The 12,856-nt window shown below is 35.1% G+C and overlaps 1 protein-coding gene across 1 annotated transcript in view; it reads right to left on the reverse strand.

The window, feature by feature from the left end:
• Window positions 1-1,760: 1,760 nt before the first annotated feature.
• Window positions 1,761-12,856, reverse strand: part of HCRTR2 (hypocretin receptor 2) — a 31,577-nt gene continuing 20,481 nt past the window's right edge. The window contains exons 4-8 of the mRNA XM_085324857.1: window positions 10,531-10,646; window positions 5,216-5,436; window positions 3,701-3,822; window positions 2,434-2,634; window positions 1,761-1,954 (exon numbers count right to left, since the gene is read on the reverse strand). Coding sequence (XP_085180983.1) covers window positions 1,761-1,954; window positions 2,434-2,634; window positions 3,701-3,822; window positions 5,216-5,436; window positions 10,531-10,646 — 854 coding nt within the window. The remainder of the gene's footprint in view (window positions 1,955-2,433; window positions 2,635-3,700; window positions 3,823-5,215; window positions 5,437-10,530; window positions 10,647-12,856) is intronic.

Genomic DNA, 12,856 nt, shown 5'->3' on the forward strand with positions numbered 1-12,856 from the left:
AATTATATAGAAAAATAATATCCTGTTCCACACAGTTTAAAACTATCATTCCCACAATTATTTGGATTTTCTTTTCTTAGAAGAGACAAAGTAAACCAATTTCCTTGAATAACAGTGATGTAATAGCTATGCTTGAAAATTAAGCTTACACCTAGGAATTTAGGAATAATTCCTATGCTTTTATTTGATATTTAAATATTATTTCCATTTAAGTATTTCTCCTTATTCATTTATTAGAAAAAGAAAATTTTAATATACAAACAATGTGAGATTTTTGTCTCACTTTACACCAATGTAAATTTTAACAATGTTTAGTAAAACAAGTACTGGAGAAGGCTAAAGCATAAAGTGATTAAGCAGTTTATAAAACTATAGCTCTCACAGTAGACAGAACATTACATGACATGGCTTAGGTCAAAGTAAATCCTAGAAAAAATATTTACATAGGTTAGTCAATAACAGCTTGTCTATGAAAAATTGCTTTTTCAACAAAATGTGATCTTATGAAAAAGTTCTATGTCAAATGCTCATTTTTTTTACAGAAAAACAAGCATTCCCTCCCATTTTACCCTTTCCACTGAACAAAAATTTCTTCTGAGAAGTGAAATCTTATCTGAAATGCAAGAATTAAGAATAGTGCCACACCAGGGTTGTAGCTTAGTTCCTTTTAAATTAGCCTCTTTCTAACCAGCAGGCCATGTTTTAAGTCTCTAGCGAAGCACCATCTTTTCCCATTAAGAAGRAAAATTACAATACATGGTAGGAAGCTCCAGGCCAGGGAGCTTATCCCATGAATGGAAAATGGATACATGAGTACTTGATCTAGCACTTCAATGAGATCTCCTTCACATTTCCAGAAAGAATATTTTAGTTTAATATGTGTTGAAAATTCAACATTATCTCGGCAAACAATCTGTTAATTTTTTGGATCGCTAGTATTAAATGGCAGTTGAGATAGAAAATTCAAGATAACTAATGTTTTCTATTTTAAAGATCCTAAGATCATCTAGAGCAACATTGGTGGACATTATGGTCTAAAATGAACCACCAAAGTTAATGTCCTGTTCTTCAGGGGTGCTGACACTTGTTATTCCTATTGGCCTGAGTAGGAATTCTGAGCTTATAGCACCTTGAGTATCACATAAGTTTTACTTAAGTAGTTGGTTTTTAGGCACTCCAGTCTGAAGAAAAAAAAGAAAAAAGACAATTTAGTGTAATATTATGAAACCATGTGTGACTTGCAGCACTTTGGGTTCATGTCCAGGAGTCATGTTAGTAAAGTAACCTGGAATACCATGAAATCAATCTGAACCGAAACTTCCATAACAAACATAGAATTTACTGCAAGTGAAGTAACAGTAAAAGTGCAAAATAATTCTAGAATATCACTAATGCATAAGTAAGCATTTCTTGCAAATAAGTCACTCATTAATAGAAACAGGATATAAATAAATTATGTTTGAGACTGCTTTCAAATGCTTATAGTTCTTTATATGATACAATTTAGAATGCTCCGCAGCATCTAAAATGTATAAAAATAAATATCTACAATATTTACAAAGTCTGTTACAATCCAATCTTTAAAAAGACTTGTAAAGATGTGTTCTTTAGCTCATACTGAGGTAAGCAGGTTTCCCTAAGACGGAGAAGAAATAGAAGAGGCAGTCATTTTGAAGGAATTTCTTTGTCCTGTTGTTCTAGTCTGCAACACAGCTAAAACTGTGCCATTTTCAGGTGGTCTTAAATGTATTGAGCCAAAGTCAGCCTTGCTGTAATTCCATAGAGGTAAGTTTAGTTATATTAGGAATGAATTTGTCCCACTTTCCATTCTCTGCTGCACCAGTATCTTCTGCAGAAACTCTCACTGCTTCATCTAAATTTGAAGACATACTCATCCCTGGTATGTGGAGATGCAGTTCCACTGATTTCAATGGGCTTAGTGTAGCTGTGATACCTGTAACATAAAATATAAATTTTAAGGTGATTTTATTTCTTGTAACAGGCAGCTGACTGGCTCATTCTGTGGCTGGTGCTGTCTTTTAACAACATAAAGATGATCTACTAACAAAAAGATCTACTAGAAAATGATCTACCAGAAAATGTTCCAAACCGCACTTGCAAATTTTAAGCAAAGACTCCCTAACTGAAGTCTAAGGGGATTTCTAATGCATAAATCTTAATTTCCTTACTGTTAAACATTTTAAGCATGTTCTATTACTTATTTAATTCCCCTTTCTTAAATTGTTTAAGCTGATTGTTCCTGATCCGGATGCTACTGTGAACTACAGATTTTTGTGTACAAGTCAATACAGGGCAGGGCCAAACAGGAGAATGATGACAGATAATGGAAATAGAGCAAATCATCATTTATAACCACACAGCATCAAAAGACATAGAGACAAATATACTACCAGTGCGGAATAGGTGCAGTACCATTTGCTGGAAGTGTGCTAATGTTGGTCAATACAACATGTTCTGAAAGTTTTGAAACATTATCAAAATTGCTGATCTGAGTGGTCAAAGATTTTCGACTCTCTGTACTGGCATGACCTCTGGTAAGCCGTTCATCATGGTGACGACGAATGCCAAAGAAGCAACAAGAAAATGCTGCTTTAAATTCTTCTCTAAATTTCCCTGTCAATCACAAAAAACTCATTAAAACATTATGCCATAAACTATATTTCAACAAAGCTTATAGATTAGAAAAAAGCAGTTAACTAATACAAAATTAACCCAGAATATGCAAATGCCCTTCTAATGCCACAGAAGTAGGAAGTCCCAATTTTAACAGCTTAGGGAAAGAGAGAAAAGATACAACCTTCATAAGAACATACTTGTGATATAGTATGAATCCCATATTATTCTTGGCTAGACAGAACAGAAAGCGTAATGACTTCTAAAATTATGCTGTAAATGATTTGTTGATTAATAACATATCTAATGAAAGCAAATGGTTAAGCACTGGTAGGCTTAAATGACTGAATAATTATTTGATATGTGAATTTATAAGGCATGGCTAATTTGTATTTCACCTTGAGTACATTTAAAAAGAAGATTCAAAGTCTATGATAGCCCATTAACCTGCTTTTAGAGCTCAGAGGAAATTGTTCAAGTCATCCTAAAACTACGTACAATAAAAAAACCTATCAGGACCTAAACTGGTCCACCATTCTGCTCTCCAAATAAAACCAGATAACACAAATAAGACAAATCCAAACTAAAAGAAATCCATATTAGTAAACTAAAAAGCATTCTGGCATGTTCTCTGGCCTGAAACTTAATTAGCACCGTCTGGCCATGCCCATACTATTAAACCCTCACAGCCTGTAAAATCTAATGGCTGCAAATAAAATGTCARCTGTGGACAGCTACTGGCCTGTGCTAACTCCCAGATTGTATCAAGGGAGTGTTTGGGGGAATAGTAATTGTTTCAGGCCAAAGTCACCCCAGGGACTTTTCTAATGAATTAATGGTATGGACAGTCAAATTCAAGCACTTGGACTCATGCCCTGGCACTGCTTAGTGTACTTATAGGTACAGAGCTTGAAAGTAATGGGATACATGAGGCAACTTCTTCCAAAAAGAGGATCTAGCTCCCACTGGAGGAACTATGCTGGTGTTACATAGCTATTAATCTTTGCTGTGGCTCATTACATTTAAGCTATACATTAAACTTGAATTTTAGGTAACTGCAACTTACCACTGAGGAAGTTATAAATAATAGGATTGGCTGCACTGTTTGCATATACAAGCCAGTGTGAGAATGTGAACCAGGCATATACAGTTTCTCTGTCATCAGCATGATTAAACATCCCAAAAACCCTAAGGGAAAAGAAAAGAAAACCTGAAAGATGGCAAAATGAGAAATCATATAAGAAGCCACATGCAACTTCTCGTCTACATTTATCTCAGATGACTTATTTGCAGTATCACAGAAAACTGCCAGCTTTCTTGAGAGAATAAAGACCTCTCCCCATCTATCAGCCTCTTTTCTTAATGGTTTTGTACAACATAGAGTCTATAAGCACTTTGATTTGTAGGGGTGCAGATGCATGATTTTTCTGCTAAATAGCTTAAGTAAATGATTGATAGATCAGCCAAGTTGCTTTTGTCTTACAGTCACTGCGCTTTCCAACTCTGGGCTCAGTCTCCTGTACATAGGCATTCCGTGGAATTAGAATAGCACTAAATTTGCCCCAGAAATGAGCTGTAGAGGCCATAGTAGCAGTTTCTGTCCTTCAGAGAAATCTGCTTTGTCCAAATTCCTTGCACCTAACTTTTGCTATTTAAATGAAAATATAGCTAGGGGCCTAAACTCCTGCAGTAGCAGCCTTGCTAGTTCCTGTGGGTTGTGGTTCTGCTCRTAAGAGACCTGGAAAATACATCTCCCTCTCTGCTTCACCTGTCAAAGGACTCAAAGATGAACAAGCATTTAAATTATGCCTTAGGAAAGTGCCAGAATTGAGTGGAATATATTTAAGCCTCCATGTCCAACTTGAAATTATTCCTTAAAAAATAAAATGTTCCTCAACCACAAGCCTGCAGCAAAAGAGGTTTTCTATTTTAAGATTTTTTTTTATCCCTGGAAATTAGCGAACGGCTTCAAGATAGAAACTTCTGCTATATGTTATTCTTTATCAGTATTCCAAAGGTCTCTAAAGACAAAACTATGACAAGGCCTCCAACTGCTAAGCACTATATAAAAAATAGAATGTAAACAATTTTCTGTCCCATGAGAACATAACAGAAAATTGTAAAAATGTTAAAAATCAGCTTCATATACAAATTGAGGGATTAGCCTAAGGTCTTACTATTGCACATGATGGAGCTTAGGTTAGGAAGCACTATTTCTCTGTCCTCAGGGCTGCATCACAACACTACAGTCTTCCAAATTTTAGGTAGTGTTAGCCTGCATGTGCATTTACAGCAAACAAGCTGTAATCCCATGTAAATGACAAAGAAAACAACGTGCAGGTATGTTACACCATTTTCGTGAATCAGAGCTTGCTAACAGAAGTTCTGACAATCTAGCCTTCAATTTCTGTACTATCGATAGTTTAGCTATGTATTTTTTGCAACCTTATGTCTATTTTCAGTTTCTTTATCATGAAATATACAGGCTTCTCTCTCAAAAGAACCTGTCAGAATAAAAGAAATCACACTACAGAGAATTATTTTTAGCAGAAAGCTTTAGCAAGTATTTACATTTTTTTACCTTTTTAAGACATTGAGGATGCTAATTGGTAAATAGCAAAGTGCAAACACCAAGAGGACAACCATTAGCATACGTGCTGTTTTCCTTCTTGCACGAATCTGTTTTATTTCAGCTGCTACAGCACTAATTTTTGACTTTGTTGATTGTCCCATCCCACGGGGCAGTGCTGAGGACTGCAGAGGTTTCCATTTTTTCTGAACAACAGAAGAAGTTCCTGGGATCTAAAAAAGAACACAGTAAATGGCATCCTCACTACCGTCACTTTGAGAAACAAACACTGTAGGTAGTTATAACAAGAAAAATCAGCCATGTTGACATATACAAGGTAAACTTAAAAGTATTATTTTTTATCAAATTAATTGATGCAGCTGGAAGAAACAAACCAGCTTTCAGACACAGTTGAAGCACTGCACAAAAATTGGCACTTTATACAAATATATCAATTGATGTCTTCACTTCTCACACACTTTGCTTTGGTTATATCCTCAGACTGTCACACTTACCAACTCTACTACTATAAATTTATACTGCTGTAAAGTTCTACATTAAATGTTTTCTTATATAACAGAATAATCTACCCTAATAATATGCTGCTAATTTAAGACAGTAAGTAGCTTTTCAATTACAAGAAAACAAGGATTTAAAGCCTACATGGTTTTGAATATTGTAAAATTTTCAAATATGCAACCTAAATGACAATGAAGTAGTTAAAGAAGTCATAGCTAAAATATGGATATCCCTGCAAAGGTCTTCACACTGAAYGTATATACCATGACGAACAGAGTGGGAACCATGGAAGAGTGTCAAGGTATAGGGAGAGTTAGGTTAGTTAGCCAAAGACACTTTGCTTTGGCTGCGCTAAGGCTATTAAAAAAAAATCAGTCTTTACTTTCTCTACTCTCCTATAAGCCTATAAAAACTTTGCTTCAACTCTTCAAAATTATTTCTTGTCTGAAGTCAAATGTGAAAGACTATAAATGGCAATAACTCTCTCAGAGGCCCTATTACAATGATGTTCATAATATGATTTCAGTATTATACTTTCTGAAAACTTTTGGGGCACAAACATAGTTTTAATTCATGAGTAGTGCAACTGTTTACAGTATAAAGTCTATAAAGTCTATAGGCCATGACTATAAAGTGATTCATATTTAAAAGTACCTGTAGAATGCAGATCTTCTGTTGTGTCATTTTAAAAAATTAGGGCTTATCCACACGAACTGACCACAAGAAAATAAAATTTTGGATACTTATTTCTGAAACAAAGATAGTTAAAGGAAAAGACTTGTTCTAAAATAAAAATAGTCAAATGTAGAATTATTCTAGAATTGGTATTATATTTTAAATTTGGACTCTGATTTCTTTCATGCATAGCTTCCTTGCACAGACATGCTCTTAATTTAGTATTTATGAGCAYTCTCAAACCTAACTTACAACTGTTGGAACCTTTTGGTGAAGTTCTATTAAAATGAGCATGAAATCAATTAAATAGAACTGGGGATACAAAWTAAATTTTATTTTTTACCAACGTGTTTACGGACACAAAGCAAAAAATTTGGACCTTAATATTTTTACAGAATATTCCTCATTCAGCATTAGCAATGTCTGTTTCACATCTAAACCCGGCTGTCCTATTCCAGGAGACTTATCCTACTTAGTTAGGGAGTATATTACTGTAGTGTGCCTTTGCCCTGCGCTACTGAGATAATACACTTTCTAAGATTCTGATTCTGAGTTTTCAGGGGTATTTTGATATTCTGTTCTTCTAATTCCAAAATGTTTCTTCTTCCTTTTTGGTCACACACATTACCATATTTGCAGCAAGAACTGATCAGAAAAGGAGATAGAAGCAGAGAAGCTCAACCAAATCTGTCTTAATCTCACCCTCCTCATTATGCTAAAGATTCAGTTTTTGTGAATTTTGTGATCAACCTTTTTAGTCGTTAAATACAGCTCAGATAAAAAAAATGGTGTCTTGGCTCAAAATTGCAAATAACTATTCCTACAGAAATGTTAAGACACGACTGCATACAGTGCTTGTGTCTGTGCAGGTGGAAAGGTCTTACCTGCTACTCAAGCAGTCTTTAATAGCAAGAGTTGTTTAAAAATAGGAGTTGTGATACAATATATGAACTAACTGTACTACATATCACATTGCTGGATCTTGCAGGAGTTTGTATGGAGGTGTTTCTGCAAAACTCTCTTCTTTTCTGTCTTTACTTGGCAAATAACTGGGCTTTGTTACATGCAGGCCAGTAAGCAATAATATAGCAAGAACTTCAAGGAGAAAGAAAAAAAGAAGAAAAAATCCATGGAAAGGTGGCTAAACCAGCACCATCTAAGGAGCATAACACTTCATAACTATGTGTGTTTACGTATGTATGTGTACAGATACATTTACGATATGCATATGTGTAAATATACACATGTATTCTAGCAAGTATACACTTGCCAGCATAATGTACACATTTGCTTTTATTATGGAATCAGTTATAGAGATAAATGTGTAGAATTTGTATAATGTCAATAACTCACAAAAAACTCACTAGCTGTGTCCTAACAGGTACTAAAAGCTGCAGTGTTACCATCTTATGCACCTTCTCCCTGACCCCTCAAATCATTATCAAGTGATTTATTGAAGAAGAAAAGAAATCTCTCCAGATGTAATAACAGCAAGGATATATTCCAACTGCCAAAATAAAAAGGAGCAGGGTTCCTGCTTATCAATATAAAAAAGGCTTTAGTGTAAATGCATTTGAGCATCAATATATCCAAGTATATAGTACGCAACTAGATAATATATAAATTATATACCAACATTTTTATCATAAGACCATTCAGTCCTATCTGTTTATTCAAATGTTACTTTTAATCTCCTCCTTAAAATCCACAAGAGAACATAGTCTTCTAAGTCACCACTTCCCTGCTAGTAATTAAAATAAATTACTCAAAATCACTGGTATCTATGGCATAATTGTTCTTGCTTTCACAAGGATGAATCTCTAGTTTAAAGATTATTATGCTTTTATACAAAGACCAGCTTGAAAGACATAATCATTAGTTGTAAGAGTTAGTGCACATACTATGGTAGGGATGGCTTGTGACTCTGTCTTAACTTTAGTCATCTGAAATTTGCTTGTACAACATACTCCATTTTAAAAAATAATCTTTAGAAAAGGCATAGAATAGATTTTGCTGTTTGAAATATTTATTCTATTGCATACATCTAGAAGTTCATTGTAGCTCACAAGTGAATCACCATATTTAACTAAAATTGTGGTAAACAGCATGATTTATTTGAAGCTATTGTGAAATAATACATGTAGACCACTGTATTCATTTACTCTACAAGACTGATTACAGCACATCTGTTTCACTTAGAAAAATGCTTGATATTTACAGCCAAGTCATAGCTGTTAATAGATGTGAAGTGGTTTTAATTTCACTTAGTGTGGCCCCTTATACATAGTGCTATCATCTATGCAGGAAAACAGACATCTGCAATTTTCCATCATTGATAGCTCTAAGGCCATAGCAGCATTTGCCTTTTTGCCACTAGGGAAAAGAAATTATACAAGAATCATCCTAACCTTGTTTATCGGTGGGCAAGATGTATAGGGATAATATCTTTAATTAGGCCAACTAATACGACTGGAGGAAAAAAACAAAATAGGTAAGTTTCCAGACACTTCTGCTCTGAATCTTAACTAGCAAATATCAAACCATGCACAGGTTAAGAATAATTGTTTTGCATTAACTTAATTAATGATTAGTTTGAGATAACAGGTGGATTGCATAGAAGAGAAAGATAATAGTGATAAAGTCATTAGGACCTAGAGGACAAAAAGAGAGATAATTATTCAACAACACAAACCATCCTAAATCTATGTTAGACTGAACTCAATTTCAAAACTAACAGAGGTAAGCCTTTTTTTTCCCTGGTGAAGACAGTCCCCTCAAACTGTAAAGATTAAATTTTATGTTGAACCTATCTTATTATATAATCTTATAAATGTGAGGAATTAAAAACAAAAATAATAACTTAAAGGAAAAACAGCAAGGTTTTTCTTTTGTTTTACCTTAATACGATTAGAAATGAGAATAACTGTTATTCTGATGAACAGATRGTATCAGAATGACTTAAAGCCAATTTTGTTTCTTCCTATATTTTCATTATTTGCATGAGATATGTGTTTTGTCAGTATGAGATTTGATTTTTATTTTAGCAGTTATATACTTYGAAATTTGATTTTTATTTTTAACATACATATACTTCGAAATTTAAAGTATACCCGTGATTTCTCTAAAGGATTAAATTGAACTGTACAGAATATGCTTCTGATGTGGTGCTTCTGTATTATGCCCAAGAAAAGACAGTCTCAAATTCAGACAGTATCAAACATAATGATGAGAGAGAAATAATTAATGTTTGTATCTTGATGTAAATCATAGAATGGTTGAGGTTGGAAGGGACCTCTGGAGATCATCTAGTCCAACCCCACTCAAGCAGGGTCACTTAGAGCGTGTTGCATAGGATCAAGTCCAGGAAGGTATTGATTATCTCCAGAGAAGGAGACTCCACAATCTCTCTGGGCAACCTGTGCCACTGCCCTGCCACCCGCACAATAAAGAAGTTTTTCTTTGTATTCAGGTGGAACTTCTATCTGACAGCCAAATGACAGCCATTGTTAGAGCTGTTTGAGAGGACAGGACAGGGAATATCTTCCATTAGTATCTTCAACAAGGTGAGTTTATTGCCCTTTATAGAATGACAACTAGAGGGGTGATAGCTATCAGTAAATCCAGGGCAAAGCAGTATAGCAGATGGAACCATGAACTGACGCAYGATTGATTACAGCACTGCATGCACCCAGAAAATGACTCTCAAGCAAGCTAAAATCACTTTGAAATGCTGTTATTGGAAAAATGTTCCTGAAAACAATTCATATCACTCTTGCACTTCAATTCAAATATTCTTTGTGAGCTTGATTGCTTATTTGTTGTTCAGATTTTGTTATTTGTTTTCTGATCTGTCTTTCTAATTTGAAGCTTGAGAAATTATATGTTCACATTATAAACTATTGCAATTATTTGTTATAATTCACATCAAATATAATATTATTCTAAATGCATCTTAGCTCTTAACCTGGGGAGCTGTACCCAGCAGTATGACTGAACTTGATAATAATGCTGAGTGTAAAAATCTTTGTAAGATAGATCCTAAGGGATGTTACAGAATATATGAAGAAGGTTATACACGAGAACAGACACACTGTCACAAAAGCAAGAAAACAGAGCTAGTGGAAGTGACTTACCTGGCGACACCACAGCTTTCGAAATATTTGCAAATAGGCCAACACCATAAGACACAGTGGTGCCATGTATGTCACCAGAAAAAAACATGTGTGATACATCTTGGGGTAAACCTCAGCTGGAAAGAGAATTCAAACAGAAAGAGTATATTTAAATATACATACATTTTAAAAGTATTTTGAGCCAATTTAAGAACATTTTGAGCAAACTTAAGCCAATTGTAAGACACTTTTGCTGTATTAAATAAGATAGAACATGTCATTATCTATCAGTAGTTAACCAGTTATTTGAACTATCTCATCATCTAATGTATTTAAGAGGTTATGTAACTATCATTAGTTTTCCTTCTGCAAGGGCTGCTATTAATCTCTGAGTGAGTTGTATAGTCTCTCATAAGCAGAGAACATAGACTACAGCACAGAAGTGCATGCACACTAGAATATCAACGAGAGGAGAGGCAGGCATTTCTCAAAACATTTTTCTTTTTCTTTATTTTTTTCCAATGGTGGAATAAATGCATCTTCAAGCTATACTTAGTAATATATTATTATAACTACATGCGGAAAAATAAAAACTAGAATGTATTCTGTCAAGTGTTCTAAAGTTAGGAAACTCCTGAGATTTCACTCTACTTTAACAAGAATGATTTTGCTACCCTTGTGTCCTAACATTTTGTGACCTCTTTTCAAAAGACAGTTTATGGATATTATTTGATCAGAGAGGAATATCTTACAAGAGTTGTGACTATATTATGATTTTAAGAATGTTATATCAGAGTCCTCCTTTTTAGATTACAGCAGAATATGCAGTGGGTACTTGGAAAACTTAATTTCACTTCTGTACTACCAAGTGTAATTTAGAATTCTCAAACGTTGATATTAATTACAACTAAACATTTACAGACAGCCTCAGAAATGGAATGGACATTACACAAAGCTACTGTATGTAGCAGAAGAGAAATTGTTCACCAATCAGAAGAGCTTTTGTATCAGGGAAATAGAAATTTGGCATGGCAAAATCTAGCACACGTTCATGGTTAGCAAAGGCAATAGAGACATAGCCACTGACAGCTGACAGCTTTGATGGATCAGGATTCATACAATTCAGATCAGCAGGATTTGGCTTCTTACTTGCTCTCAGATTCCTCAGTAAACCAACTTACCAACTCTTAACTGAGCAGCTACAGCTACTAGCTCCTGTTAATGTCCCTGAGGAAGGAAGATCATTCTGGGCAGTTAATTTATAATTGGCATTAATTTAGGTTTGTATATATACTGATAGTCTCAAAATGATTTTTCACTTCAGGGAAGGCAGCCCCACAACAATCCTGTCAGGCAAGGAAATACTGCTGTTTATGCTTTACAGGTGGAGAGATTAAGGAGAATGTGGTGTAACATGACTTACTGGGATCATGGGAGGTCAATGAGGGAGCTTGAGAATACATTCTTTCTATTAAGAAGGAGGTGCCACATGCCTCATCAATATTCTGCAGGCAGCCAGGCCCCTTGCAGGTAGAAGGACAGTACGTATTTAAAAGGCCATCTGGAGTTTATGGCTTCCAGTTTAGCATTCCAAATAAAGAGAAACATTAAATGAGCCTAGCTATCTACAAAGAGCTGATGAGCCAGGTTAGAGGAAGATCCTAACATTTGCCTTTGAAGTTTAGCCACCTGGAAAGTACCAGCTGCAAAACATCAGAGGAAACCTATCCCTCCTCCGCCCAGGGTAAAGCACTTTGTAGAACATTTCCTTAAGAAGAGTGACTCTGTTTAGCTTCTTAAGCCATAGAAAAGCTTTAAAGCTGTTTGATAATCACAGTGGCAAGAATGAGGAAGGACTGGTTTGGGATACTGTTCATTTATCAGCTGGGTAAATTCCCAGCTCCTTGAATGAGAACATCAATCAGCCTATGGGCTTGGTGATACATCAGCTGCCTGACTGGAACCTCTGATCCTCTTACACTCAAGCAGAAGAGGAGAAAACCACCTTTGCCTTCTATGGGTCATTTAATAGGCTTTTGGACAGGAGTAGATCATTTGCAGTTGCAGTAACCATCTTTTTAAGAAAAAAACGAATGATTCCTGTGTTACTGGATTCTGTTTTGCAGGGATAATCCCTGTTTTGCAGGGACTGTTACATGTAAAACTTTGTTTTAAAGCTTCCTTCTCAGTACAGTGTTCCAGTCCCAGCCTGTTTTTCAGTTGAGCAAAGAGGAAGAGGTGTGAAACTGGTTTCTTCACTAAGCATGTGCACACACACCCATGAACTCAAAATATGTCCAACAAATGAAATAATCCTGTAAGCCACAGAAGCATAATGAAATTCCTT

The sequence above is a fragment of the Rhea americana genome, unplaced genomic scaffold (genome assembly GCF_003343005.1).
Source record: "Rhea americana isolate MKP2758 unplaced genomic scaffold, rheAme1 scaffold_94, whole genome shotgun sequence".
NCBI classification, from domain to species: domain Eukaryota; kingdom Metazoa; phylum Chordata; class Aves; order Rheiformes; family Rheidae; genus Rhea; species Rhea americana.